General features: G+C 51.3%; 2 protein-coding genes across 10 annotated transcripts in view; one reads left to right on the forward strand and one right to left on the reverse strand.

The window, feature by feature from the left end:
* The window catches only part of CACNG2 (calcium voltage-gated channel auxiliary subunit gamma 2), a 109,137-nt gene extending 107,490 nt beyond the window's left edge, over positions 1 to 1,647 (forward strand). Inside the window, exon 4 of the mRNA XM_058741408.1 lies at positions 700 to 1,647. Within this exon, the coding sequence (XP_058597391.1) occupies positions 700 to 1,235 (536 nt within the window). The 3' untranslated portion in view covers positions 1,236 to 1,647. The remainder of the gene's footprint in view (positions 1 to 699) is intronic.
* LOC131518912 (uncharacterized) overlaps positions 1 to 26,359 on the reverse strand; it is a 109,134-nt gene that overhangs the window by 78,174 nt on the left and 4,601 nt on the right. For 8 of the 9 annotated variants that reach the window (XR_009265342.1, XR_009265341.1, XR_009265340.1 and 5 more), the window contains exons 2-3: positions 18,732 to 23,009; positions 9,741 to 9,902 (exon numbers count right to left, since the gene is read on the reverse strand). The gene's annotated coding sequence lies outside the window, so the exon portion shown is untranslated. The remainder of the gene's footprint in view (positions 1 to 9,740; positions 9,903 to 18,731; positions 23,010 to 26,359) is intronic. The other variant, XR_009265338.1, reaches the window with a different exon arrangement.

Raw genomic sequence — 26,359 nt, forward strand, 5'->3', positions numbered from 1 at the left:
TACAGGACTAGTCACATTGCTACAGATGCCAGAGAAAGAACACGGCTGTGGGATGAGCCATTTAACAAGAATGAGGAACACTTAAGTAGTCCTTACCACACCCCGGCCCCCAAGAGCTTCACAGGTATTAAGTCATTTAATCAATCACTCCCACAAGAGCCAGTCCTATCCTTCTCCCCATTTCACAGATCTGGAAACTCTAAGGTTACCTTGCCAAGGGCTTTGATGCCAGGCAGTCTTGGCTCCAGGAGCCAGTCTGAACCTCCTGCAATCCCAGCTTCAAATCTCTGTGCGGCCTGGAGCAAGTTACCTAACCTCTCTGTGATCCCTTTCCTCAGTTTGCAACCCCCTTGAAAAGCGCTCAATAGTGAAGGCAGGTAGCAGACGCTCAATAAACAGTGTCCATTATCATGACTCAACGCGCCGTAGAATGCCTCTCTCTTCTCCCCCTCCACTCCCGCATCTTTGTCTCCAACTGCCCTCCCCTTTGTGGCTCTCTTCGGTGGCGTGACAAAAATATTAAGGTGATGCTTGCCCATGTCACTGTAGAGCACTGACCCTGAAAACTCCGGATCAGGGAGAGCCCGCCCAGCTGCCCCTGCCCTTCGGTTCCCCCCTCCCCAGGGCCTGATATCCTACTGGAAACTAACCCCCCCCCTCTGACTCCCACCCCTCCGCGCCCGTCCCTGTGCCCCGCAGGTCTGAGTAACATCATTGGCATCATCGTGTATATATCTGCCAATGCCGGAGACCCCTCCAAGAGCGACTCCAAAAAGAATAGTTACTCGTACGGCTGGTCCTTCTACTTCGGGGCCCTGTCCTTCATCATCGCCGAGATGGTTGGGGTGCTGGCGGTGCACATGTTTATCGACCGGCACAAACAGCTGCGGGCCACCGCCCGCGCCACGGACTACCTCCAGGCCTCCGCCATCACCCGCATCCCCAGCTACCGCTACCGCTACCAGCGCCGAAGCCGCTCGAGCTCCCGCTCCACCGAGCCCTCACACTCCAGGGACGCCTCCCCCGTGGGCATCAAGGGTTTCAACACCCTGCCGTCCACGGAGATCTCCATGTACACCCTCAGCAGGGACCCCCTGAAGGCCGCCACCACGCCCACCGCCACCTACAACTCCGACAGGGATAACAGCTTCCTCCAAGTCCACAACTGTATCCAGAAGGAGAACAAAGACTCTCTCCACTCCAACACAGCCAACCGCCGGACCACCCCCGTATGAAGCCCGCGGGAGAGGGTGGGGGAGGGGCCTGGCAGCGCCGCAGGAGGGGCGCGTGCGCCGGGAGGTGGGGCGAGCAGGGGAGGGGGCGGGAACCCGACCATCCAAGGGGAAGGGGAAACCTTCCAAGAGCAAAAAACAAAACAAAACAAAACAAAACAAAAACAAAAACAAAAAAACAAAAAAATAAAAAAACAAAAAAAACGAAAAAAAAAACAAAAAAAGAGAAAAACATAACAAGTAAATTTGAAAAAAAAAAAAAAGAACAAAATATAAGAGGAACACAGAAGCAAAACGACAGGAAATGTGAAAAAATATTAACCGAGGGAAAGAAAAACAAACTTTAAAAAAAAAAAGCGAGAGAGGATAAAAAATTTAAAATAGAAAATAAATCTAAAAGAAAATGCATGATTTCCCATGTACCATTATTTTAACATTTAATAAAAACCAATTTAAACGAAAAAATAAAAGGGAACCAAGATAACATTAAAGCAAAAAAATGAGAAGGAGCGGAAAGGAAGGGGGATGTTCTCTGCATTTATCAGGGGTTTATGTTACTTTTTGTTTTAATGCGGGAGAGTTAACTTTTCTGTTCTCTTTAACCCCAAGCGGGCTCTGCCTCCCTGGGCGAGTGGGGGGGTGGAGACTCAGGGGCCCCGGGGCCGGGTGAGCCCCTCGGTCACTGCCAGGTCCCTGGAGCCTCTGGATGGTTGCCCCAGGAACGCTGGGCAAGCTCCGAGGCTCGCGAGGCTTGCGAGCCGGCTCCACCCAGCATCGATGGGGCAATTGTAGGCCTCCAGGTGACCCTAGAGTCCTTGGTCCCTCCTGTCCGAAAGGTGCCTGGAGGGGGGTGCACTTGGGGCTTGCGTAGCGCCCAAGTTCCCAGTCCTTAATGGTCCTTAACCCACTGTGATGACTTCCTAGGCCTTGAGGGAGGGGAAGGAGAGGGGATGGCTGCCTTTGGCTTGCAAGATGCCCAGAAACCCTGGAATCCTCAGGGTGAGCTTTTGGGGTCACCACCCCAAGCTCCTGTCCCTAGGAGCGGGAGATGCTCACCCCCCGGGGGGTTATAAAGCAGCTCTCCCTCCTCACCTCTCACCTCAGGGCCACTTGATGACCCTGGGGCGATGGTGGACCCCCAGACTCATAGGCCCCCGGCCCCCTGGGAAGGGGGGGCTCTTTGACCCTTTGGGGGTCCTTGGACTCACTGAAGCCCCCCCTCCCGGGGGCCCAGCGAGTCCAACAACGACACTGCAAAAAGGTTTCTTTTTACAAAAGAAAAAGGAAAAACAAGTGGTGATTTTTTTTAATAAAAAAACCACAGACTATAAATAAATGTAAATATATAATAAGTGGATTTACTTGCAAGAAAATCAGATAGTATTTTTCTTTTAATTCTTTTCCAGCTTTAAACTGTGAAAACAAAACAATGGGGTGGGGTGGGGGACTTAAAATTTAGCAGGGAACTCGTAAAGAGAAAACAGAAAACAAATATACAAATCCATTAAAAAACAAAACAAAACCAAACTGCTGCAAGAGATAAGGGCTGGGCTCAGGGGGAGGGAGAGGAGGGGGGCCCTAGGGGGGAGAGACAGGGGGGTTCTGTGAGGAAAGATCTCTTCCTTATACCAGGAAGGTGCTGCTAATGTGGAAGAGAGAGAGAATCACGACGGAGAACCCGGTCTACACGAAGGAGATCGAATACCCACTCACACACACTCACATACGCACACGTACACACTCCTCCGGGCCCTGTGTTCCAATCACACACTGGGATACACTCTCAGCCTAAACCCTTTCCTTCCCATACATAGCCAGAGGCAGGGCTCAGAGAACACTGACTCAAGCCCTCCAAAGCCATTGACAACAACCACACACACACACAATCACACACACACTCACACTCACATGCATGGAAAGGGCCCCAGTCTAAAATCTAGCTCTGGATTTTGGAATCCCTTGCTGCGAGGGCCTCTCTGGGCCTCAGTTTTCCCCTATGTAAGCATAAGGATTGACCTACATGAGTTTCAAAGGCCCATTCTTATTCTTGGTGTCGATGACTTTTAAGATGTGCCACCTGCCCAGAGGAAGATGCCAGGGATGACCAAAATAGCTGCCATCCAGCCCCCAGACATTGAGAACATTCCCAAATCATCAGTCAGCCTCTCAGACACACACACACACCCCATATGCCTCCTCACTGTGCTCCCAAGCCCCTGCCCCCACATCCAATGTCAGAGCAAAAATACACACATGTGAGCAAACATATCCTGCCATTCAGACAGAGAGGGAAAAGGCACCAGAGGTCCCTAAAGTCACTCTTCATTTGGTGTCCCCTTTCTTTAGTGCCATAACCCAGTCACAGAGAGTGAAGGGGGCTTCTCTGAGAGAAGAGATTAACAACCGCCAGGCCTTCCCCACTGCCTTTGGGGGTCAGAGAAAAAGAGGATCCTCTGAGGTTTGCTGGGAGGGGTTAAGGTTGCGGGGACGGAGGGGATCGCAGGTTGAGGACCAACCCCCCAAATTAAGCTGACACCACGGACTAAAGTCTGGGGCGTCCCGTGTTGCTCCCCCGCCTTCTTCCCAGACCATCAAAGGCCAGTTCCGACTAACTAACGGAAACCCAACAGCTTTCTCAAGTGTGGATTTCAGCCCAGCCTGCCAGCCACTCTGCTCAAAGTGGGGGGCCCCTGCTGGCCCCCACTTGGTTTGCTTCGCACTGGCCTGGCCTGAAGTTCCTAAAGTTGAGCTCTGGAGAGTTGCGGGGAGTAGGAAAGGAAAGCCCTTTTTTCAAGTCAGCTGCAGCTGGAACCCTAAACTCAGCCTGAGCCACAAGGCAGAACATCTGCCGGTCCCCGAGCGCACAGAAGGCCACGCCCCCCCGGGGGCAGAGCCAAGGCGGCCAAGGTTAGCGCGGTGGCAACACAGCGCTTCTCGGTCTGGGCAGAAATCGCAGTCTCTCTCCCTCCCTCACCCCACCAGCTTCCAAACCTGAAAAAGATGAAGGACTAGAGAGAAGGAGAGGCCCCAGGAAAACAGCAGACAAACGGGTGCTGTCGGAAGAGGAAAATTGGCCCCAGTTCTCTGGGTTCTGGCAGTGTTTGTGGGATAGCAACTGGCGCTTCTTTCCAGGCTGGGGCCTGGGGCCTGGGTCCGCTTGAAGAAGGCCATCTGGGTGCAGGGTGAAGCCAGCACTGCGGAGAAAGGGCTAGGGGGCCCGAAGGGAGGGAGCGGGGAGGGGGGCTGTCAAGGGCACTGCTCGCCAGGGCAGCTGATTGCTCATGCCCAGCTCAAACCAGTTCAAGAAACCAACCTCCGATTTATTTTCTTGGTGGGTCCTTTTTTTTTTTTTTTTTTTCAGACTGTTAACAGAAAAAAAAATTTTAAAAAGCAGAAAACTTAAAAAAGAAAAAAAAAAGAAAAAAATCCTGGTACATGAAATAAAGATTTTTTTTTTATAGCTTGGTCCTCACGTCAGTGGATTTCTTTAATTGCTTTCCCAACTAAACAATCCTGAAGCTGTGCAGTCTCAGAGCTGGGGGATGGGAGGCTTAGAAGCCATGCAGTAGAATGTCCCCACTCCACAGGTCATGAGTCTCCTCGTAAGTATCCTTTAGGGATACTTGCACACCTCTGGCGACAGGGAGCTCATCCCCTCCATAGGCAGCCTAGCCTGGGCTGGGCAGCGTTCATTGGTCAAAGTCTCCTCTGCAAGATGAATTTCAATCCACTTCTTCCTTTGAATCCAGCAACAATGAACAAGTGCCTTCCCTTTCGAACACAATCGTCCTTTTGGATATTTGAAGATGGCAAGCATGATGTCCTTCAGTTCTTTGTTTTAGAACAAACCAGCCCCACTCAACATCCCAGTGACACTCCAGGGTTTCAATTTTTCCCCATGAAGGTGTACAGCCTGGAATGAACGTGACCCTGCAGGTGAACTCAGAGGGCTCCCTGCATGGAACTGCTCCTCCGAGGGGACTGTGGATTGGGAGGCAAATGAGGAGGGTCTAGCAGGAAGCCCTGGGTCTCTCCTAACAGGAGAGACAAAATGGGGAGTGTCCTAGTCTGCTCAGGCTGCTATCACAAGGCCAAGACTGGGAAGTTTAACAATAGACATTTACTTCTCCAGGTTCTGGAGGCTGGGAGGTCCAAGATCTAGGTGCTGGCAGGTTCTCTTCCCGGTAAGAACCCTCTTGCTGGCTTGCAGATGGTCACCTTCTCTCTGTGTGCTTACAGGGCACCAAGCTCTGGTCTCTCTTTCTCTTCCTATAAGATCACCAATCCCATTGGGGTGCCTGGGTGGCTCAGTCGGTTGAGCGTCCGACTTTGGCTCAGGTCATGATCTCACAGTTTGTGGGTTCGAGCCCCGCGTCGGGCTCTGTGCTGACAGCTCAGAGCCTGGAGCCTGTTTCAGATTCTGTGTCTCCTTCTCTCTCTGACCCTCCTGCATTCACGCTCTGTCTCTATCTCAAAAATAAATAAACGTTAAAAAAAATCTTTTTTTTAAAGATCACTAATCCCATCATGGAAGCCCCGCCCTCCTGACCTCATCTAACCCATTATCTCCTAAAGACCCCCACCTCCAAATAGCCTCCCACTGGAGGTTAGGGCTTCAATACATGTATTTCAGGAGGCCACAAACATTCAGCCCATAACAAGATGCCAACAGGAGAATTTGACCCTTGACATTGAAGAAAGGCCCCATTTGCAGGCAGCTAAAGAGCCAGCCTGCCGATGTCCAGCCCTGGTCTGGTCAAACTGCCAACATCAGCTATTTGAAAGAGCACTGTAAACACCTCTTAAAATCCATTAAACACATTTCATTTAGTTCCTTTTAACTTTGAGAAAAACTGTCATACTGAATAGGAGGGCAGGAAAGAAGGTCTTCCAAAATCAAATCAAGATTTAAAAAGCAAACAAAAAGGAACTCATCCGTTGGCAAGTTGTAAACCGCTTCCTTCCTCCTCCTTCTATTGCTTCTCTGGGCCCACTTGCCCATCACCACCTTGCTGAATTTATTATCCTTAATGAGGAAGGTCAGGTACAAACTCACAACCAAATGTGTGACAAACAGGAAAAGGGAAAGCTAACCAAAGCTCGTTTAAAATGAAAACATTATAACACATTGTTCTGAAAGGAGAAAAGAGCTTCATTCTGTCCTACTGATATCCAACATTGCAGACCAAAAAACAAACAAAATGAACAAACAAAACCCCACGGAAATCTCATTCGTTACAATAGCTGGGATTCACTGGTCTGGTTATTTGAATATTTTCATTTGGAAAGCCAGAAGAGTCACCTATATGTGATCTTCGACACAGCCATGATAATACACAGGGATGGGAACTGGGGAGGATCCCAGATGTCACGATGTCCCAGATGTCACGACCCCAGTCCTGACATAGATCAAGGATTCTTCATGAGCTCTGGAAGGCAGGGTCCCTGGGAGGGGAGACAGTGCATAAGACGTGGGGAGGAAGCATAGTCATTGTACAGGTCTCCTTGGGGTCCAAGAGAAAGGAGATGTACACAAAGGAGACCCAAGTGACCCAGACCTAAGAGAAGCCCATCCCCACACCATGAGGCCCCAGAAAACTCCACTCTGGAATTGGCCCATGTTCAGAACTCCCTGTTCCATTCAGCTCAGGTCCCGTCCGGCCACGCCACCAAGCCACCCCCTCCCCAAACATCTCTTCCCCCAAGATCACCCCTAACATCTGCAAGCCCCAGGGTAGGAGTAGACACAGAGCCCCCAAAGCATAAACTTGAATATTTAAAGGCTACAAATCAAACAAACAAAGTTTAAAATATGTTCCATCCTTCCATCCTGACAAACATCTCTTCGTGGTGACTTAAAATACTAGATTGGAATTTGGAATTCTCAGCCTGGTCTGGATGCTATACCCAAAAGTGGCAAGGGGCAAACCCAGCCTGGCTCCTAGCCCAAACCTGGCCCCCTTCCCTTCCCACCTCCAGCTCTGCTCAGCACAAAGCGGGTGTCCATCCCAGCCTGCACGCCCGAGTTCCAGCTACAGACACCCAAACAACAACTCCTTGACCATCCCTCACACCAACCCAACCTCAAGACAGATGGCAGCCAACCCTGGAGGTTGGCTTAGGATCCTTTGGGCAGAAGTTCTAGAGTAGCAGGCCCCAGAGAGAGAGTTCTGAGAGAGGGATGTGGGCTCAGGGTAAGCACATGCCCTTGGATTATGGACTCTTCCCCCTACGGAGGGGAGCATGGCCTAGAGGGCCACAGCTAGCTTCCCCGAAGCCCAATGCCCAAAACAGGGGCCCCTCTTGCCCAAGTCTGAGGTCAGCACAGACTCTCTCTGGCTTTTCAATGTAGATTTCAAATCCTCAGGTCCAGCCCTCAAGGCAAGAGGTCACAGAGCTCAGAAGACCTATCCTTTCGTGCAAAAGGGCACTGCTGAAGCCCAGAGAGGGCAAGCAACGTGTCCACACCTGCGCAGGGAACTCGCTTCCCGTAGGCTCCAGGCCCTGGTCTCCTGGCCTCTGCAGTCCCCAGCCACCCCTCCTGACGGAGGTTTGAAGGGCTCCTTCTCCTCCCTTCTCCATTCGTGCTCCAGGCTTAGAGTGCTGACCTCACCGAACTCTGAGGGCAGTGGAGGCAGGGGAGGGAAGGCTGCTGTCTCAGGAGACCTGACTAACCAGGAGGGTCAGTTTGGACTGGCTTCCAGGCCAATCACAGAGAGAGCTGGCTGGGTGCCAACGACCACTGGCTCCCCTGGTGCACGGGCTCTGGAAAGAGGCCTCTCTGGGCCACGTGCGGAGACTTCTCCCAGGCCCGAGGAACTTTGCCGGCTGCCTTCCCAGCCACAGGCTGTCACAGACGGACAGCCAGCAGCCAGTGGTGTGCTGGGACTGCCTCCTACAGGTGGGCCACGCGTATCCCCTCTCAGCTCTCCAGGAGGCCACCCTGGCACCTTGAAAAGGGAGTGGGCAAATGCTGTAAGTGGGGGATTTTTTTTTTTTCAGTTCATTTATCGTGAGAGAGAGAGCATGAGCCGGGAAGGGGCAGAGAAAGAGGGAGAGAGAATCCCAAGCAGGCTCTGCACTGTCAGCATGGAGCCCGGCACGGGGCTCAAAGTCACGACCCATGAGATCATGACCTAAAAGCTGAAGTCAACAGCAGGACGCTTAATCAACTGAGCCACCCGGGCGCCCCAGGGATTTTTTTCTTTTTTTTAACAAAGAGCTGATTATCAAACATTTGCCGGCGTATCAGTCCACAAATGTGTAGATATGGTGTGTGCATATAGGTTCACTCATGCACACCTTCAAGACACAACCCCACCCCCCTCGCCACACACAGCACGTGAGCCTATGTGTGTCCACATACGTATTTTTATGGGCGTGTGCACACACACGGCACGCGCTTCTGGAATTAGAACGACTCACACAAACATATTCGTTCGGTCTGTCAGGTTTATTGACCACGTCCACTCTACCAGTCCTTGATCTTGGTCCCGAGCGTACAGACAAGACAAGGACAGGTACTTTCCTGCAGGAAGCTTAAGTTATCTGTCTTACCACAGCAAACTGGCATTTATAGAGAGCCTACAATATGCTCTCTATTTGACAGTATGGCACTGTCAAATCATGTATCGTCACAGTCCTGTGAAGCAGGTGTTACTACCCCCTTTACAGATATGGAAACTGAGGCCCAGAGAGGCAGAAACGTATGCGGGTTAAGAGGGGAGGTCCTTGGGGCGCCTGGGTGGCGCAGTCGGTTAGGCGTCCGACTTCAGCCAGGTCACGATCTCGCGGTCTGTGAGTTCGAGCCCCGCGTCGGGCTCTGGGCTGATGGCTCGGAGCCTGGAGCCTGTTTCCGATTCTGTGTCTCCCTCTCTCTCTGCCCTTCCCCCGTTCGTGCTCTGTCTCTCTCTGTACCAAAAATAAAAATAAAAAACGTTGAAAAAAAAAAATTTAAAAAAAAAAAAAAAAAAAGAGGGGAGGTCCTGGATTCTCACTGCCAGGTTCAATCCACTGCCAGGCTCTAGACACTCGCAGCCTAACCTCGGGCAAATTACCTATGAGTCCGTTTCCTCATCTGTAAAAGGAAAATAATAATAACAGCACCTATCTGATAAGATTGCTAGGTGGCATAAATGAATTAAAAGCATTAGAACAGTGCCTGATACCCATAAACACGTAAGTGAACACTCAAAAAAATGTACCCATGGCACAAAGAGATACCACAGCGTGACAGAGCACGGGGTCAAACATCGGGGTCTCCGGGTCCAGAGTCCCACACCACACCGACTACTCTGTCCTGTCTGCATCGTCTACACACACAAAAGCACACAGAGTCGCAGGTGCCTTAATGGACGGCCCCACAGGGCACAGAAGAGCAAGGAGGAGGGAGGGGCAGTTCTCGCTGGCAGGGACCAGGGGGTCTGGGGTGCCAGGGTCGTGTCAGGAAAGGCTTCGCAGTTCTGAGTTGCAAAAGCCCTCCAGAGCTAAGGCTTGAGTCATACCCACCTCCTTCCTGGTGATGCCCCAGCCTGATTCCCAGAGGCATTAGAGGACCATCCTGATGCTTTCCAGTCATTCATTCATTCAGCTCCCATTACGTGCTGTTCTGTGCTCGATGCTGGAGATGGTGGTAATCAAGACAGACGCGGTCCCAACCTCCTGTAACTCCTGTTCCAGAGGGGAAGCAGGAAAATTAGCAAGAATCAAATAATTACATAATCACAAATTTTCATGAGGGCTCTGAAGTAAATGCATTGGGGCAATGATTTCTTTTTTCCAAGTTTATTTATCTATTTTTTAGAGAGAGTGTGTGTGCACGCATGCGTGTGTGAGCAGGAAACAAGCAGAGAGGGGGAGAAAGAGAGGGGGAGAGAGAGAGAGAGAGAGAGAGAATCCCAAGCAGGTTCCGTGCTGTCAGTGCAGAGTCTGACGGAGGCCCGATCCCATGACCCTAAGATCATGACCTGAGCTGAAATCAAGTGTTAGATGCTCAGCCAACCGAGCTACCCAGGTGGGGCAAGGATATAAAAAACAAAACAAAACAGGAGTTGACCTCTCCTTCAGTCATCTAAAACTTAGTGGCTTAAAATAATAACTATTTTATTATCCCTCAAAATTCGGAGGGCTCAGCTGGGTGGTTGTTCTGCTCCACAGGATGACGGCTGGGGATGCAATCATCCGACGGCTTGATTGGGCTGGGATGGGACGAACAAACGGGCTCACGCACAATACTGTTGTGGATGCTGACTGTTGGCTCGGAGCTCAGGGAAGCTGTCGACCCGAACCCCTCATCTCTGCCCCCTGCGGCCCCTCCAGGTGTCTTGGGCCTCTCCCAGCATGGCAGCTGGATTCCAAGTGGCAGAAACTGGAAGCTGCTGCCCATCTGAGGGCCTAGACTCAGAAGCCTCAGCAGGTCCCTCTGCTATAGTCTGGTGATCAGAGCGGGGCCACCTGGGTGGCTCAGTCGATTCAGCGTCAGACTTCAACTCAGGTCATGATCTGCAGATCATGAGTTCAAGCCCCACGTGGGGCTCCGTGCTGGCAGCTCAGAGCCTGGAGCTGCTTTGGATTCTGTGTCTCCCTCTCTCTCTGCCCCTCCCCCACTCATGCTCTGTCTCTCTCCATCTCTCAAAAATGAATAAACATGTTTAAAAAATGTTTAACAAAAAAGCAAATCCCCAAGGTTAGTTCCAGGGGGAGGAGAAACTGAGTCCACCTCCTGATGGGATTAGTAGAATGTAGCTGAGAGGTGAAGAAACATTAGGCACCATCTTTGAAGGTTAGATACTGCAAACCACTCCCCCCCCCTATTTTTTTTATTTTGAAAGCAGTGCTTTCATATTTTTTTTTAATTTTACTTAAATCCAAGTTAGTTAACACATAGTGTAATTGTGGTTTCAGAAACCGCAACCCCTTTAAATAGAGCGGTCAGTGAAGGCCTCTCACTGATACTTTCAGCTGAAATTTGCAGCATAAGGAGGGTGAGCCCGGCAAACACAGGGGATGGGAGAAGAGGGAACGTCCCAAGCAGAGGGAACAGAATGTGCAAAGCTCCTTTCACAGAAATTCACAGAAAAGAATTTGGCCTGTGAGTACACCTAAAAGATGGTCTTAGAGATAACTAAAAGATGGTTATCTCTGATAAACAAGGGACAAGTGACATGAGAAGAGTGGGAAGAGGTGGGCAGGGGTCAGTCCCCGGGGGACAGGACTTTGGATTTTATTCTAGTGCAAGGAGAGCTGCTGACCCACACATGCCAGGGAAAATCACCACTGAGCTTTCTGTGCAAAATTTACCATGCCAGAGCCAGGGCGAATAGAAGTAAGGTATGTCCCGTCAGAATGGCTAAAATGAACAGGTCAGGCAATGACAGATGCTGGTGAGGATGCGAAGAAAGAGGAACCCTTCTGCACTGCTGGTGGGAATGCAAGCTGGTGCAGCCGCTCTGGAAAACACTATGGAGGTGCCTCAAAAAACTAAAAATAGAACTACCCTGCGACCCAGCAATTGCACTACTAGGCATTTGTCCAGGGAATACAGGGGTGCTGTTCTGAAGGGACACATGCACCCCCATGTTTATAGCAGCACTATCGACAATAGCCAAAGTATGGAAAGGGCCCGAATGTCCATCGATGGATGAATGGATAAAGAAGATGTGGTACATAGATAGAATGGAGTATTACTCGGCAATCAAAAAGAATGAAATCTTGCATCTACAACAACATGGATAGAACTAGTGGGTATTATGCTAAGCAAAATTAGTTACTCAGAGACAGACGAATATCATAGGGCTTCGCTTATATGAGGAATTTAAGATACAAATGTTCCCTTATGTTTATAAGGGAAGGGAAGCAAAAAAACTATAAAAACAGGGAGAGGGACAAAACAAAAGAGATTCTTAGATATAGAGAACGCACTGAGGGCTGCTGGAGTGGTTGTGGGTGGGAGGATGGGCTAAATGGGCAAGGGGCACTAAGGAGGACACTTGTTGGGATGAGCACTGGGTGTTATATGTAGGCGATGAATCACTGGAATCCAGTCCTGAAGTCATCATTGCATACATGCTAACTAACTTGGATGTGAATTTTAAACATTTTTTAATGAAAAATAAATTAAAAAAAAAAGAAGGTACGTCCCTTTCCTAAAGCTCATAGTTTTACTTGAATTATGTACTTGGGATTTGCAATCTGCCCTTTTCCATTCAGTTAAGCTCTATTTACACAGCTCCTTCTATGAGTGGAACAGCTTTTAGTAAAAAACCCATAAGTAAAGACAATAGTAAAGGTAGAAAATGAAAACCCTGGAAGGGAGAAAGAAGCAGTAGGACAAAAAGTACAAGCTTCCTGGCAAGCAAGGCAAGAAGGGAAACACCACCAATTCTGTAGCTTTCATGGTCCAAGTCAACACTTCAGTTGCTAGAGAGAAGAAAAAATGTTTCTCGATCTCACGCTCTCTGAAGAAGAGAGAAAACACGCATGAAATAATAATTAACAACTCGAGGCTACAAGTAGAGAACTCCAGGGGAGCCTGGGTGGCTCAGTTGGTTGACTCTTGATTTCGGCTCAGGCCATGATCCCAGGGTCATGGGATAGAGCCCCATGTCAGGTTCCTTGCTGAGTGTGGATTCTGCTTAAGATTCTCTCTCTCTCTCTCTCTCTCTCTCTCTCTCCCCCCCCCACCACCGACCCTTGCGCTTCTCCCTGCTCACGAGCTCTCTTTCCCTCTAAAATAAAAAAAAAAATTACAATTAAAAGAATATATTAAAAAAAAATAAAAGTAGTTGGGGCGCCTGGGTGGCTTAATTGGTTAAGTGTCTGACTTTGGCTCAGGTCATGATCTCACAGCTCGTGGCTCCAAGCCCCGCATCGGGCTCTGTGCTGACAGCTCAGAGCTCAGAGCCTGGAGCCTGCTTTGGATTCTGTGTCTCCCTCTCTCTCTGCCCCTCCCCTGCTCATTCTCTCTCTCTCTCTCTCTCTCTCTCTCTCTCTCTCTCTCAAAAATAAAATAAACGTTAAAAAAAAAATAAAAAATAAAAAAATAAAAGTAGAGAAAGCCAAAAGAACACCCCAGCCAGAGCCGACATGGAAGTCTCAGCATCCTTGCCTCTCAGGGCGGACGTCCCTTGAGGGCAGCAGAAAAGGGCAGGTGGGAGAGCACGGACAGGAGAGTTAGAAAGGCCTGTGTTTGAAGCCCAGCCCTACCCTTTACCAGCTGGGTGATGCAAGCAAGAGATAGCCTCACAGAGCCTTCGTTTCTTCATCTGCAAAATGGGTTTAATAATCCCTACACGGGATTAGCAGCTGGAATGCTCCAAGGAGACCTTGAACGTGAAAGCTCCCAGTGTCGTGCCTGGATGTAGGTGGTGCTCAATGAAGAGTAATAATAATCACGACTGAAATCTATCCAGCCCCCCTCTTCGCGCCAGGCCATTAATGTAGACACTTTACATTCTAATGCTAACAGCAACGTTGTGAGGTAAGTCCTATTTATTAGCCCCATTTTACAAAAGAGGAAATGAGGATCAGAGAGGTTAAGATCAATGCCCAAAGTCACACAGCAGGAATATGGTGGAGCTGGGACAGTAAGCCGGGCAGTCTGTTGGCACCGCGATTCGAACCCCCATTCTAATCCACTTCTCTAACAGTGGTGTCTTGGCCCCCTTCACTTCATCTTCAGCCCCCAGTACATACCCACTCAGTCTGCTAGAGTGCTCACAGCTGAAAAGGAGCACTTACCATAGAACCAAATCCCTGACCCATTCGCTCAACTCACACCTCCTTCCCATGCTCGGTCTCTCTCCTTGTCTTAGCTGGAAAACCAGGCTAAACTTTTTCCCCAAGGACAGTCCTTTAGAGTCTATTGCTCTGCCTGAGAGACTGGCAAAGGGCTCACGGAGGTAAGACTCAAAGCTGGCCATGAAAGAGGACGATTCTTCCCACGGGCTCCTGGTAGGGAAATCTGGTAACTAAAGGTACAGAGGAATGTCCTTGGTGGGGGCAGAGGGCTCATACCAGGAGAAATAGAAAAAGAAATTCTCCCTCCTAAAGGGATAGATGGGGGTGCTGGGCGGGGGTGGGGGATGCTGTACAAGTCGTGCGCTCAGTGGCTGCTGGGGACGGAGGAGTTAACAGCGGGATGGCTCCCCCGCCAGCTGCGACCAGGGTGACACTGACAGATTACAGCGTGTCCTCCGCACTAATAACACTGCGGAGTCCTCTCCTGCCAGCTCCGGCTCCAGTGGATCAATACCAAAAGGCACACACTGAAAATCCTCAGCCAACTCCCTCCAAGGCTTGGACACTTTAAAGCCCAGAACCGCAGAGTAGGAGGGACCTTGGAGATCAGTTCATTCCCTGGACTGGGAGTTCCTTGGGCTAGGAATGGTATCCCGTTCACCTTGGCATCCCCTGTCCCATCACAGGGCTGGGCAAGGACCGGTAGGACTCCAAAAGTGTGCCGAGTGAATGGACCAACCTCCCGGCCGATGCAGGAGTCCTCAAAAGAACACTTCTCTGGCAATGGTCCCTCTCCCTCTACTTGTATACCTCCGGCAACAGGAGGCTCCCCACCTTCCCCAAGCAGACAGAACCTTCCTTTGTTGGACAGATCTGACCACTAAAATCACCTTCCCTGTTGTGAATGAACCTCCCCTCCCATTTATTTGTCCACAGACTTCTATTTCCCAATTTCTTCCTCTTCCCTTGTCCCTTTCCCAAATCATCCAGTAATCCAGTTCTCACCTCCTGGGATGCTGAAGTTACATGGCCGAGGAGGGATAAGAAGGGAATTCACATTCACTGAGTACCTGCTCTAGGCGACGTATGTCAGAAACCTAAACGCGTTGTCTCACATCATCCTCAAGCTGACATGAGGTGACTGCTACTGTCCCCGTCTGACAGATGAGGATGCCGTAGCTCAGAGAGGTTAAGTCACTTGCCCAGAGTCACTCAGCACACAGCAGCCGAGCTGGGGCGGAATCCAGGTCCGTGGGCTCCCACCATGCCATCGCAGCCCAGGGGTGCCCAGCACGAATATTTCCCATGTCTTGTTCTCGGCCTCGGATGAGTCTGGAAAGATGTAACTGGACCTCTAATCCCCCACCCCCAGGGGAGGAGGAGGGAGCTGCCAGACTGTAGGCTCCTGGCCCCGAGCTTGCTGCTTCCCACATCCCCCCGGCCCAGACTGGGGCCTCCAAATGGCATTTCTCATGGAAGGGAACCAGGGCCAGGGCTCCTTGGAGAAACGGCGGATTCCAGGACTTGGAAAGGGAAAGTACAAGATGAATCTGGAACATTTGTTCTTCCAGAAAGCCAGGAAGTTATCAAAGACTACTCAGGCTGGGTCACAGGGCCCAGTGGTCGACTTGAAGGGGCTCCCAGGGCCAGAGATGAGACCATCTCAGCACCGAAAAAGGGAGGACACCAGAGAACCTGCTTGTTATTTTGAAAACTGGTTTCAGGGGCGCCTGGGTAGCGCAGTCAGTTAAGCGTCCGACTTCAGCCGGGTCACGATCTCGCGGTCCGTGAGTTCGAGCCCCGCGTCAGGCTCTGGGCTGATGGCTCGGAGCCTGGAGCCTGTTTCCGATTCTGTGTCTCCCTCTCTCTCTCCCCCTCCCCCGTTCATGCTCTGTCTCTCTCTGTCCCAAAAATAAATAAAAAACGTTGAAAAAAAAAATTTTTTTTAAAAAAAAGAAAACTGGTTTCAAAACAGAAGCAGGGGACAGTCAAACAAAATAATGTATGTATTACATGTTATTGCACGCATTATACACATATTAGATCGAACATGTAAGACTGTATCTACGTACAGGCTCCCACCTGCCTGGGAGAACTCTGCACACTGTGAATGCTTGTTCAGATGCAGCCTGGAAACCTCTGGAGAAGGATCCTGTGCCCCCAGCCCATTCCAGCCAGGGCACTTCTGCTCCCCCCACCCCCCGCATCCCCCGCCACCAACTCTGGCTTTACTTCCACAGTGAGGAACAACGGGGCGATGAACCTCTGGGAAGCGCTCACTGGCACTGAAGCTTGGGGAGGGAAGTGGCTTGCCCAGTATTCCCTGCTGGCCACTCAGGCTGGACCTCCCGGACTCCTGAGTCCATGGCCTTGCTGTCAGCCCGGGGACCGAGGCCCAGCTCCGGGGTGCACCAGATGAGCTGGAACTCCTCCAGGTGTCAGCAGGAGACCTCAGACAGGGACTGTCCCAGACCCACGGGCCACCTGTCTCCCTCTCAGCGCACCTCCAGTCCTGCCAAACACCTACCTGTCGTGGCGGCCCCCCCACCCCACAGCCTGGCCCCCACCCAAGTCTCTCTCCAGGCCCCACTGGTCCTCATTCTCTCATCTCCATCCTGTCACCGCATCCTCCCCCACCAAGTCCAGCCCTCTGGCATGTCCCCCGCTCCCTCCAAGACCTCCTGACCCTTGCTCAAACCACAATTTAGTGGTAACACTCTTCAAGATCACCCAAAAGAGTCAGGACTCAATTCCCTGCAGGCTGTTCCCAAAGCCCATGCTTGTGATTGGCCACACACTTGTCTTTTCTTACCTTTTGGGCTTGGGTCTGCATAGAACCTCTCTAGAAGAAAACACCAGAAACCAGTAAGAGTGTTCACTTCTGGGGAGGGAGGGCTGGAAGCAGGGATGTGACCACAGGCGCCTTCACTGGGCACCTTCTGAATTTTGTACCACACGCACACAAAAAAATCCACATAAAATTAATGAATTAGTTTTAGCAAAGCTGAGCATTAAAAAGTAAAAAAGACGGGCGCCTGGGTGGCTTAGTCGGTTAAGTGTCTGACTCTTGGTTTCGGCTCAGGTGGTGATCTCACAGTTTCACGGGTTCAAGACCCACATCGGGCTCCGCACTGACAGCACGGAGCCTGCTTAGAATTCTCTCTCTCCCTCTCTCTCTGCCCTTCTCCCCACTGGCACTGCCTCCATCTCCCTCAACATAAATAAGCTTTAAAAAACAAAACAAAACAAAAAGCAAAAAAAAAAAGACACGTCCTCTTACTGCCACTAGTTCTATGACCTTGGACAACCTACTTAAGCACCTCAAGTCTCAGGCTTTTCAGCTAAAAAGTGGGGATGATAACAGCACCTGCCTTGCAAAGTAGGTAACCAGCCAACGCTCAGGAAGCAGTTGGCACGATGCTCGGCAAAGGGTCAGCGCTCAACAAATGCGACTGCGGGTCTTCTCTGTGGCCACGTTCTCCTTGAAATTCTGAACTCTGATGGCAAGAACCGCAGTGTTCAACTCCGGATCTCAAGCCTAGCGCAGCTCCTGGAGTGATCACTCAAAGTCTTGATGTGTTTTCTTCCATCTATGACACACAAATTCACTGTCCCCACAATGGCTTTCAAGGCCCGTCTCTGGCTGCCCCCCATCTTTCCGGCTGCCTCCCTGTCCCATCAAGTCCGCGATGACTTTTGACAGCTCTTGCTTCTGTACGCACATCGCCCCCGACTCTCCCCCCCGCCCCCACCCCACCCCACCCCACCCCACCCCACCCCACCCCACCTCCAGGCTCCTTTTGCCTGGTCATCTGCAAACTTGTCTTATCCTTCAAGATCCCGCCAAAGGCTTCCTCCTCTGCGTGGCCTGCTCCCCTGCCCTTGGTAGACTCACTCAACCCCATGACACTTAGACCTCCGAGAAACGCCTGCCAAACTGTATTGTTCGCTCTCTGCCCTCTGTCTCCCCCGCTGCTCTGAAAGTCCCAGGAGGACACGGGCTGTGCTTTTGGTCTCTGCGTCCCTAGTACTTAGCACACGGCGGGCACTTAGGAAGCGTTTGTTGAACGAATACATGAGTGAACGAATGAATGAATCATTCCTGGCCACTTGGTCACCCGGCAGCCTCCGGGGGCCAAATCACGGTGAGTCACTCACATCCTGCCCGAGCCTCGGAGTGAAAGCAGTGGCCTCTCTTTGAAGTCTCTTCACAGGCTCCAACCCAGACGCTGCACCTCTCAGCCTGAGTGCGTCCGGAGAGCGCTGGTGAGCTATTCGGCACTGCGGCTTCTAGAGGCTGAGTGGCCTGAGGGAGCCCGCCTGCCTCTCCCCTGCCCGCCACAGACGTCAGCTGAAGCCCTCAGTGAGGGGGACAGGAAGGAATGGGGGCAGAAAGGCAACTAAGATAGCCCCTGTCCTCACCGACAAGTACGGGCACGGAGGAAGCAGACGCCTGGTCTCCCCCATTCAATCTGCCGCCGGCCACTCTGCTCGGGGCCTTTACACAAGCCCTGTCACCTCGCTGAGCTTCAGTTTCCTCCTCAGACTCAGACTCAGATCAGGCTCGCCTCATCTCACGTACCAGGATTATTTAGCAAATGGAACCGGGTGATCTCTGTAAACTGCTCAAGAAACTGTGACAACCCGTACGGGTGTTACTGGTTTTGCTGCCGTCGTTTATATAACAATAATGGATAAGCGAAGCCCTCTCCTCAGCAACCGTAGTGACTTGCACATAGGAGCTGTTTAGATGTTTCCTACCTGGAAATGCAGTCCTGGTGAGGGGCTGGACATTTCATGCCTTGGGGAGCAGCGCCATCCTGTGGCCAGAACTCAGAACACATGGCTATTCTGGTAAACGGATCAGGGTGCGAGGGGGCAGCTGGAAACCCCCGCGGAGGTCATTTGGGGACAGACGCCAAGAAAGTCAGTCTGACACCAGGGCACAAGGACAAGTTTCTTCGCCCCCGGAGCTGGTATAGGCTCAGCGTATAAATAGGTACGACAAGGGTTTAAATAGGTAAACCCACTGGATTATTTCTCTATAAACGGGTCTTTGGAAGAACCAGAGTGCCCAAGGAGCAGCCCGACGGCACGTGCAGGTGGTCTGCCCGGCCCTGCGAATGACACTGCTCATCCTTCATCCAGGGAGACTTGAGCTTGGCTCTACCACTCACAAGCTGTGTGACCTTGAGCAGACTTCTGCCCTCCCTGGGCTCCGGTTTTCTCACCTGTGCAACGAGGTCATAATCCCTGCCCTGACCACCTCAAAGAGTTGTTGGGAATGTCAAATGGGCTAAGGAAAACACGACCAGTTCCTAAACGGTAAAACGCTGTACAAACATGATGTACGTTTCTTATTACCATTTCCAATAACAGCAATTCATATCCGGCATTTATTAAGCTGTTCACTATATGCTAAACCCTTCACCACGTAATGTCATTTAACTCCTACAAAGCTCTAAAAAAACAGGTACTTTTAAGAAGCCCATTTTGCAGATGAAGACATTGAGGTTTAGAGAAGTTTAAAGTTTGGTCCAAAGGCACACTCAGCTAATAAGGAGGAGTCAATATTTGCACTCAGGACAGCGGGACTCCCAAATCCAGTAGTCGACCACAACGCCATGTTGTCTCAATAGTTCCAGGCACTAAACGGGGAATTGAAGGTAGCCCCTGATGCGCAGCGGCAGGTGTCTTAAAGGAAACAAAGTAACTACCGACATTTCTCCTCTTTGCCAGGGAGGTCGGCTTCCTTCCCAGCTCTATCTCAGCATCTCCTTTTGATGTGGGAGCCTCGTGAAAGAGGGGAGCCCTTGGGCTCTGCGCCTGGAGTCCTGTTCACAGCCAAGGCCAAAACGTTCCCTTTCTGGGTCCACGCCTGGAAGAAGGCTGTGCACGCTCCTACATGCAAAGGAGAGAGAATGGCAAAAGCAGGTGGGGGACAAGGTCCCCGTAACATCGAAAAGATGCGCCAAATCTGTTCGAAGAAGGTGGCTATTTCTCCACCATCGTGATGCCTCTCACAGGCCTAGAGCGCTTCGGAGCTTATGAGTGTCCCCTACCCATTTTCTCACTATCTGGCCCCAGAGCACTCCCTTGAGGTCAGAATCCCCAGCCCTACCCTACAGATGAAGAAACCGAGGTTGAAGATGAAATGAGTTACCCATGGCCACGCCGCAGGAGGGTGGCAGAGAGGGAATCAAGATCCCAGAGTACAAACTGCAGACTCCCGAGGCCTACGGCTGCTTCTGATTGACAGCCTGGATGTGCCACGAGGTGGCTGTATGACCACACAAGCCACTGAGCCTTGGTTGCTTTATGGCAGAGATCCCGCCAGCTCGGAGGACTTTGTGTCCTCTATTCACATCCTTGAGCCATAAAGACAAGGATGTTCTGCAGCATTGGCGGGTATTACAGAGAGGCAACTGGGACTTCGGCTCCTTTGGGAAGCTCTTCCCGACTGCCCACGGATGAGTTATTATCCCTCATCGTGCTCCCGGTGCATTCACAGCATTGCATTGTAATCTGTCTGCAAATTCCCAAAGGGCCAGGCAGCAAGCACACTTGAACACGAATACGGGCGGACAGGATGCAGGAGGGAAGAGTGGGGACTGGGGCAAAGTAGAGAAACCCTGGCCTAGGCTACAACACTTATTCTGCTCCGGCTTCTTATCACCGTGCAGGAAAGCCAACCCAGTGTTGCTAGATCATAAGAGAAGCCACAAATCTGGATTTCCATGTGAAATCTGCTTTCTAAAAGTCTACTCAAAACATATTTCGTTAAGCACCCCTGCATCAGCCACATCTGCTTTCCCACTAGACTTTGAGCTACTTGAGCTCATGACTGGTTCTCTCTCTGAACTCTGAGTGGCCAACTCAGGGCCTGGGTCCCCACAAGTGGCCATCGATCGCTCCAGTCAAAGCCCCACAGGCTTCTGGTGACCATGCTAATTCAGCTGGCCTGGATTAAGGGCTTACTGCACACCAGGCACTCTCTCAAGCACTGTACATATTATCTGACTTAATTCTCACTACCTACTTCCTCTGATTCCACCCATTTAACAGACGAGGAAGCTGAGACTCAGTTGCCTGACTTGCCCAAGGCCATGAAGCTAGTGGTGACCTGGATTCAAATTCAGACAGTCTGTCCCCACGGATGTCTGTTTTTCATTGCCTCGAAGCCGTATCTCCCATGAGACCTCCTTAAATATCACCTGCAGTCACTTAGCCCCAACAAGTCTCTGCAGGCACCCACCAGGCACAGTTTCTAGTCCTAAGGCCAGCGGGAGCCAGGGCGGGCAGAAGGAAAGAGAACGACGTCCGTGTTGCAGAAAGTGGGCCTGAGGTCCCGGGAGGGGCGCCTAGTAGCTCAAGAGCCAGACTGAGCCAAAACCAGTGTGTGCCTTTGTCCCCACCACCTCCCAGCTTCCGGAAGAAGAGCAAGCACAGGGCAGAGAGAAGGAGCCAAGGAGAGACCTGGTTATCGCTCATTGCTCATCCCATTGAAACAATCAAGCACTCTCTCAACTAGCTAAATGGTTCCAAAGGAAATGGGAGTCTATTTTGTCTCCTGTCACCAGGGCTGCAAATCCTGATATATCTCAGGCCCCAGCAGAGAAGCGGATGGCTCAGCACTTGGAGAGATGCCCGCATGAGGCAGGAAGTGGGGTGGATGATTCAACAGGTACCTCTCTATTCTGAGAGCTGATCCTGTGATGGGTGAGTGTACATCCAGCTGAGATAAAAAAAAAAATAAATTTGAATGCAGACCATCAGAACATACGGCAAGCCTCCCTTTCCCGCGGGGGACTTGAAGCGTCCTTTGGGGCTTTAATCCCTCCAGGTTTTCTATTTTTACGAATTTGTTGGGGCCACAGGGCTCTTAGGAGGCTGGCGTGAGCTGGTGACTCAAGGCTTCCCTTCCTCCCAGCACACCGTCCGACAGGTTTGCCATCAGGTGCGTGCCCCGACCTTCGTGAAGAGGGTTTGCGGTTTGCCCGCGCACCTGGACCGCTGTCCCAACTGCACCTTTACCGGCGGCCTGACCGCGGGCAAAACGTGCCTCCTCACTGCACCTCGGCCTTCTCATCTAGAAAGTGGGGTGATAACCCCCGTGGTGGTTCACAGAAGGCACACGAGGAGGTGCAGGTGGATGCGCGCCGGAAAAAGCGCCGGCCACACGGACAGATCCCCACCAGCCGACCTTGGTGAATCCGTCAGAACAGTCTGGGATACGCCCGCGCGCCAGGCAGGGCCAGACTCCCCTTAGCCAATCTTGTGAGGCTGACACATCACCAGACGATCCATCTACTAACGGAGAGCACAAGAAATGTTAGCCTGACCAGCCTATGCTTCCCGGCAGCGAAAGCTGCGTACGGGTCCATGGTCTTGCGGGGCTGCTTGGTGGGAGGGAGTGGGAACAAATAACGGTATTATTCAGAAGAAGCATTTCTCAGCAGAGGCGGCTTGAGGGGACGGCCTTGCCCAGGGACATGGCGGGGGGCGGTGGCTGCTGCTCCGGCCAGTGCGGCCAAGAGCCCGCGCCCTGGACAACACCAGGCCTCTGGCTCTGTGACTCTCCCCTCCCCACAAGTTCATTCACTCCTCTGAGCAGATTTCCCTTGATAAACCACGATCACGGCCCAGGCCTCCTCCCGACCAGACTTCCTCCGAAACTCTGGCTTTTGCTCTGTCCTAAACTCTTCAGTCACACCTTTGCAGACAACCAACTGGTTACTCTTAGAAAAGGCCAGGTGCATCTGTAGCAGATTTTAGGCTCCTCAGACGGTCACGACAACGTCTCTCACTCCACGCGCTCTTCTAGAACCTTGCGCCTGTGACTCGCTGGTAGCCAACAGAAGGGCCGCCTGACTTCTGAGACCGGGTTGTAGAGGGCCATGCAGCTGCCAGCTTGTTAGTCAGAATACCTGTTCCGGACATCTTCGGCCCCCTTGTATGTCGTCTGACTGCCCCGGAGCCGCCATGTTGTGAGAAAGCTCAGCTCTCTGTGTGGACTCACCATATAGCGAGGCTCTAAGACTAAATGGAGACACAGACACAGAAAGAGAGAGAGAAGGTTCTAGCTAGCCTCCAGCTACTCCAGCCCCACCTGCACCTAACTAATATGGCCCGGGAGGCCCCAGGCTAGAACTAGACAACCCCTTCCCAAATTCCTGGCCTACAGAAGCCAACAGAGAAAACAAAAGGATTATTGTGGCTTATAGCTGCCAAATTTTGGAGGGAGGTGTTACCCAGTAATAGATAACCGGAACAGAGGGCATCTGATTTCCCTCCTGCCGAGGGTGACCAGACCTCCCAGTTGGCATAGGGCAGTCCCAATTTATACCTTCGGTCCGGTGCAATTTTCGATAGTGGCCCCTTTGTCTCCCCAGAGGGCCCCAACATGGATGGTAAATTATATGGTCACCCTACATCTAGTCGAGATCCAGGAGCACACCACGGATCCCTGACAACTCTTTCCCTCACAGTCTAGAATGATCGAAACACACAAGATGCTCGCGCGGAGGCAGCATTCAAGAAATCAATGGTTGTTCACTCGTCCCTTCCTCTTCTTCCAATTTCGTTCCATCTGGGTGCTCAGCAGTTTTGCAAAAGAGATGTCTTAGGGGGAAGCCCCTTCACAAGCTCCGGGGTGCCTTCCCCCGGTAAGTGTGCCTCAGTGAAAACGGGGCCTCTATGGTACAAACACAGCTTCCAGACCAGATCCCTGTTGCGCAGCCCCTCCTGTGGGGAACTTCTGGAGCCCTCACTGATCTTCAGCATAGGAAGGGTCTAAGTAAATTAGAGATCGCAGAGGCAAGAGACAGTGGGAGGGAGCGAGAAAGAGAACCTCCCAAACCTCAGGGAAGGTCTTCCCCACTACCCTGTAAGGGATGGGAAGTGGTGGTGGTTGTTGTTTTAATGTTTATTTATTTTTGAGAGAGACAGAGGCAGTGTGAGTGGGAGGGGGGCAGACAGAGGGGAGGAAAAGAATCCCCAGCAGGCTCTGCACTGTCAGTGCAGAGCCCAATGCGGGGTTTGAACCCGCAAACTGTTGAGATCATGACCTGAGCTGAAATCAAGAGTCGGATGCTTAACCGACTGAGCCACTCAGGTGCCCCAGGGATGGGAGCTTTTGAAGCCACAAAACTGCTCTCAAACAGTGGCTGTTACTCCTCGGACCAAGTATCCAACTGGGCAGAGCCTGCTTCTCCCTACCCACATTCATGGGAGGGCTGAACTCTTGGAAAGAATCAAAGAGATGATTAATTATGTAATTAATCATGGGTGCCTGCGTGGCTCAGTCAGTTCAGTGTCCGACTTTGGCTCAGGGCATGATCTCACGGTTCGTGGGTTCGAGCCCTGCATCGGGCTCTGTGCTGACAGCTGCCTCGGAGCCTGGAGCCTGCTTTGGATTCTGTGTCTCTCTCTCTGCCCCTCCCCCACTTGCACTCTGTCTCTCTCCCTCTCAAAAATAAATGGATATTAAAAAAATTTTTAATCTTGGGGCGCCTGGGTGGCGCAGTCGGTTAAGCGTCCGACTTCAGCCAGGTCACGATCTCGCGGTCCGTGAGTTCGAGCCCCGCGTCGGGCTCTGGGCTGATGGCTCGGAGCCTGGAGCCTGTTTCCGATTCTGTGTCTCCCTCTCTCTCTGCCCCTCCCCCGTTCATGCTCTGTCTCTCTCTGTCCCAAAAATAAATAAAAACGTTGAAAAAAAAATTAAAAAAAAAATTTTTAATCTTAAAAAAAATCATGTTAATTAATTACGTAAAGCTCTAACACAGCGCCTGGCATATACAGTCAACAGTCAAAAATACTACTTTCCTCTTTAAGATATTAGAGGTTCCTATTAGAAAATGCCTTTGTGGGGCCCCTGGGTGGCTCAGTCAGTTGGGCATCTGACTCAATTCCAGCTCAGGTCATGATCTCAGGATTATGGGATTGAGTCCCGTGTCTGTCTCCACACTGAGCATGGAGCCTGCTTAAGATTCTCTCTCTCTCTCTCTCTCCCTCTCCCTCTCCCTCTCCCTGTGCCTCTCTCCCTCTCTCTCCCTCTTTCAAATGAAAAAAAAGAAAGAAAGAAAATGCCTTTGCTTTATCTGGAAGGGACAGGGCAGGATAGCACAAAAGGCTGATCAGAAAACAGTAACAAGGGCGCCTCTCACTTCTAGACATGACATGGGGGCAGGTATATGGAGGGTCCAGCAGTCACCTACAGCTTTCCCTTTCTCCAGTCTAGAAATTGTTTTGCAGTCACTGACTCAGACCAGGAGACAAGAATCTCACTACCAATCATTACATACACAGGATCTTGCTGCAAAGGGGTGGCTCTCAGTGACACCCACTGAATGAATGGTCTCATACCAATTTTGACCCTCTTATCCACTGACTTAGTCAACAAATACTTATGGGCACCTACTCCATGTCAAGCCCTGTTCTAGCAACTGGGGATATGAGTCCTCTCTCCATCTTCTCGGGGTGCTCCATGTGATGGAAGAGACACGTGGATCAAATAGGTACATACATAATCACTTAATTATCATTGCTACAAGTGTTAAGGGGAAGCACAGGGTAGGAAGAGGAAGAAAGATGCCCCCGAAGAAGTGACATTTGACCCACAGCTGGAAACTCAGCAAAGAACATACATGCCTTCCAAGCAGGCCCTGAGGGGAGGCTCTGAGGAAGAAGGAATGGCAGAATCCAGAATTTCCAGAATCCAGACCCTGGAAAGAATGTGGGCTGGTCGACTCAAAGAAGATGCCCCAGCCAGCAGCTGAGAAGTAGCTCATCCGTCCTGGCTCCAAGAAGATGGGGCTGCCAGAGAGGTTAGAGGAGAGAGAATGTGTTCGCGTGAAGGGTGGGTGTGAACAGAAGGAGGTTTAGAAATCCCCAAAAAGGAGGGTGGAAACCAAGCAGGAATCAGAGAGGTCCCAGAGGAGAGGAGAAGAGCGATTCCGAAGTGGCCGTTTTGTTAGAATGCTGACAATGGGGAAACGAGGACCAAGTGGCACTTGAGGTGACGCCAAGAAATAGACAAAGGAGCTGAAAATGTTTACCACACAGAAGTCCATAGAGGGTAAAGTGGCATCGGCAGAGGAATGAGCTCCCCGTCACAGGGCACATCCAAGCAGAGAGAACGGCAATCAGCCAGACAAGGAGACACCTGGTCTGGAGTGAAGGCTGTAGCAGATGAATGACTGAGAGGTTCCCTTGATGCCCCAGCACACAAGAATGGGTCCTTCCTCCTCGGAAGGTCACATAAGGGAACAGAAAGGGCCTGTTCTCTCTGCCAGAAAGCTGTTCCCCTGCCTCTCCCCTGCCTGCTCCCTCTCATCCTCCAGCCTCTGCTCAAATGTCACCTCCCCAGAGGGGCCTCCCCGAACTCCCGC

The sequence above is a fragment of the Neofelis nebulosa genome, chromosome 8 (genome assembly GCF_028018385.1).
Source record: "Neofelis nebulosa isolate mNeoNeb1 chromosome 8, mNeoNeb1.pri, whole genome shotgun sequence".
Lineage (NCBI taxonomy): Eukaryota > Metazoa > Chordata > Mammalia > Carnivora > Felidae > Neofelis > Neofelis nebulosa.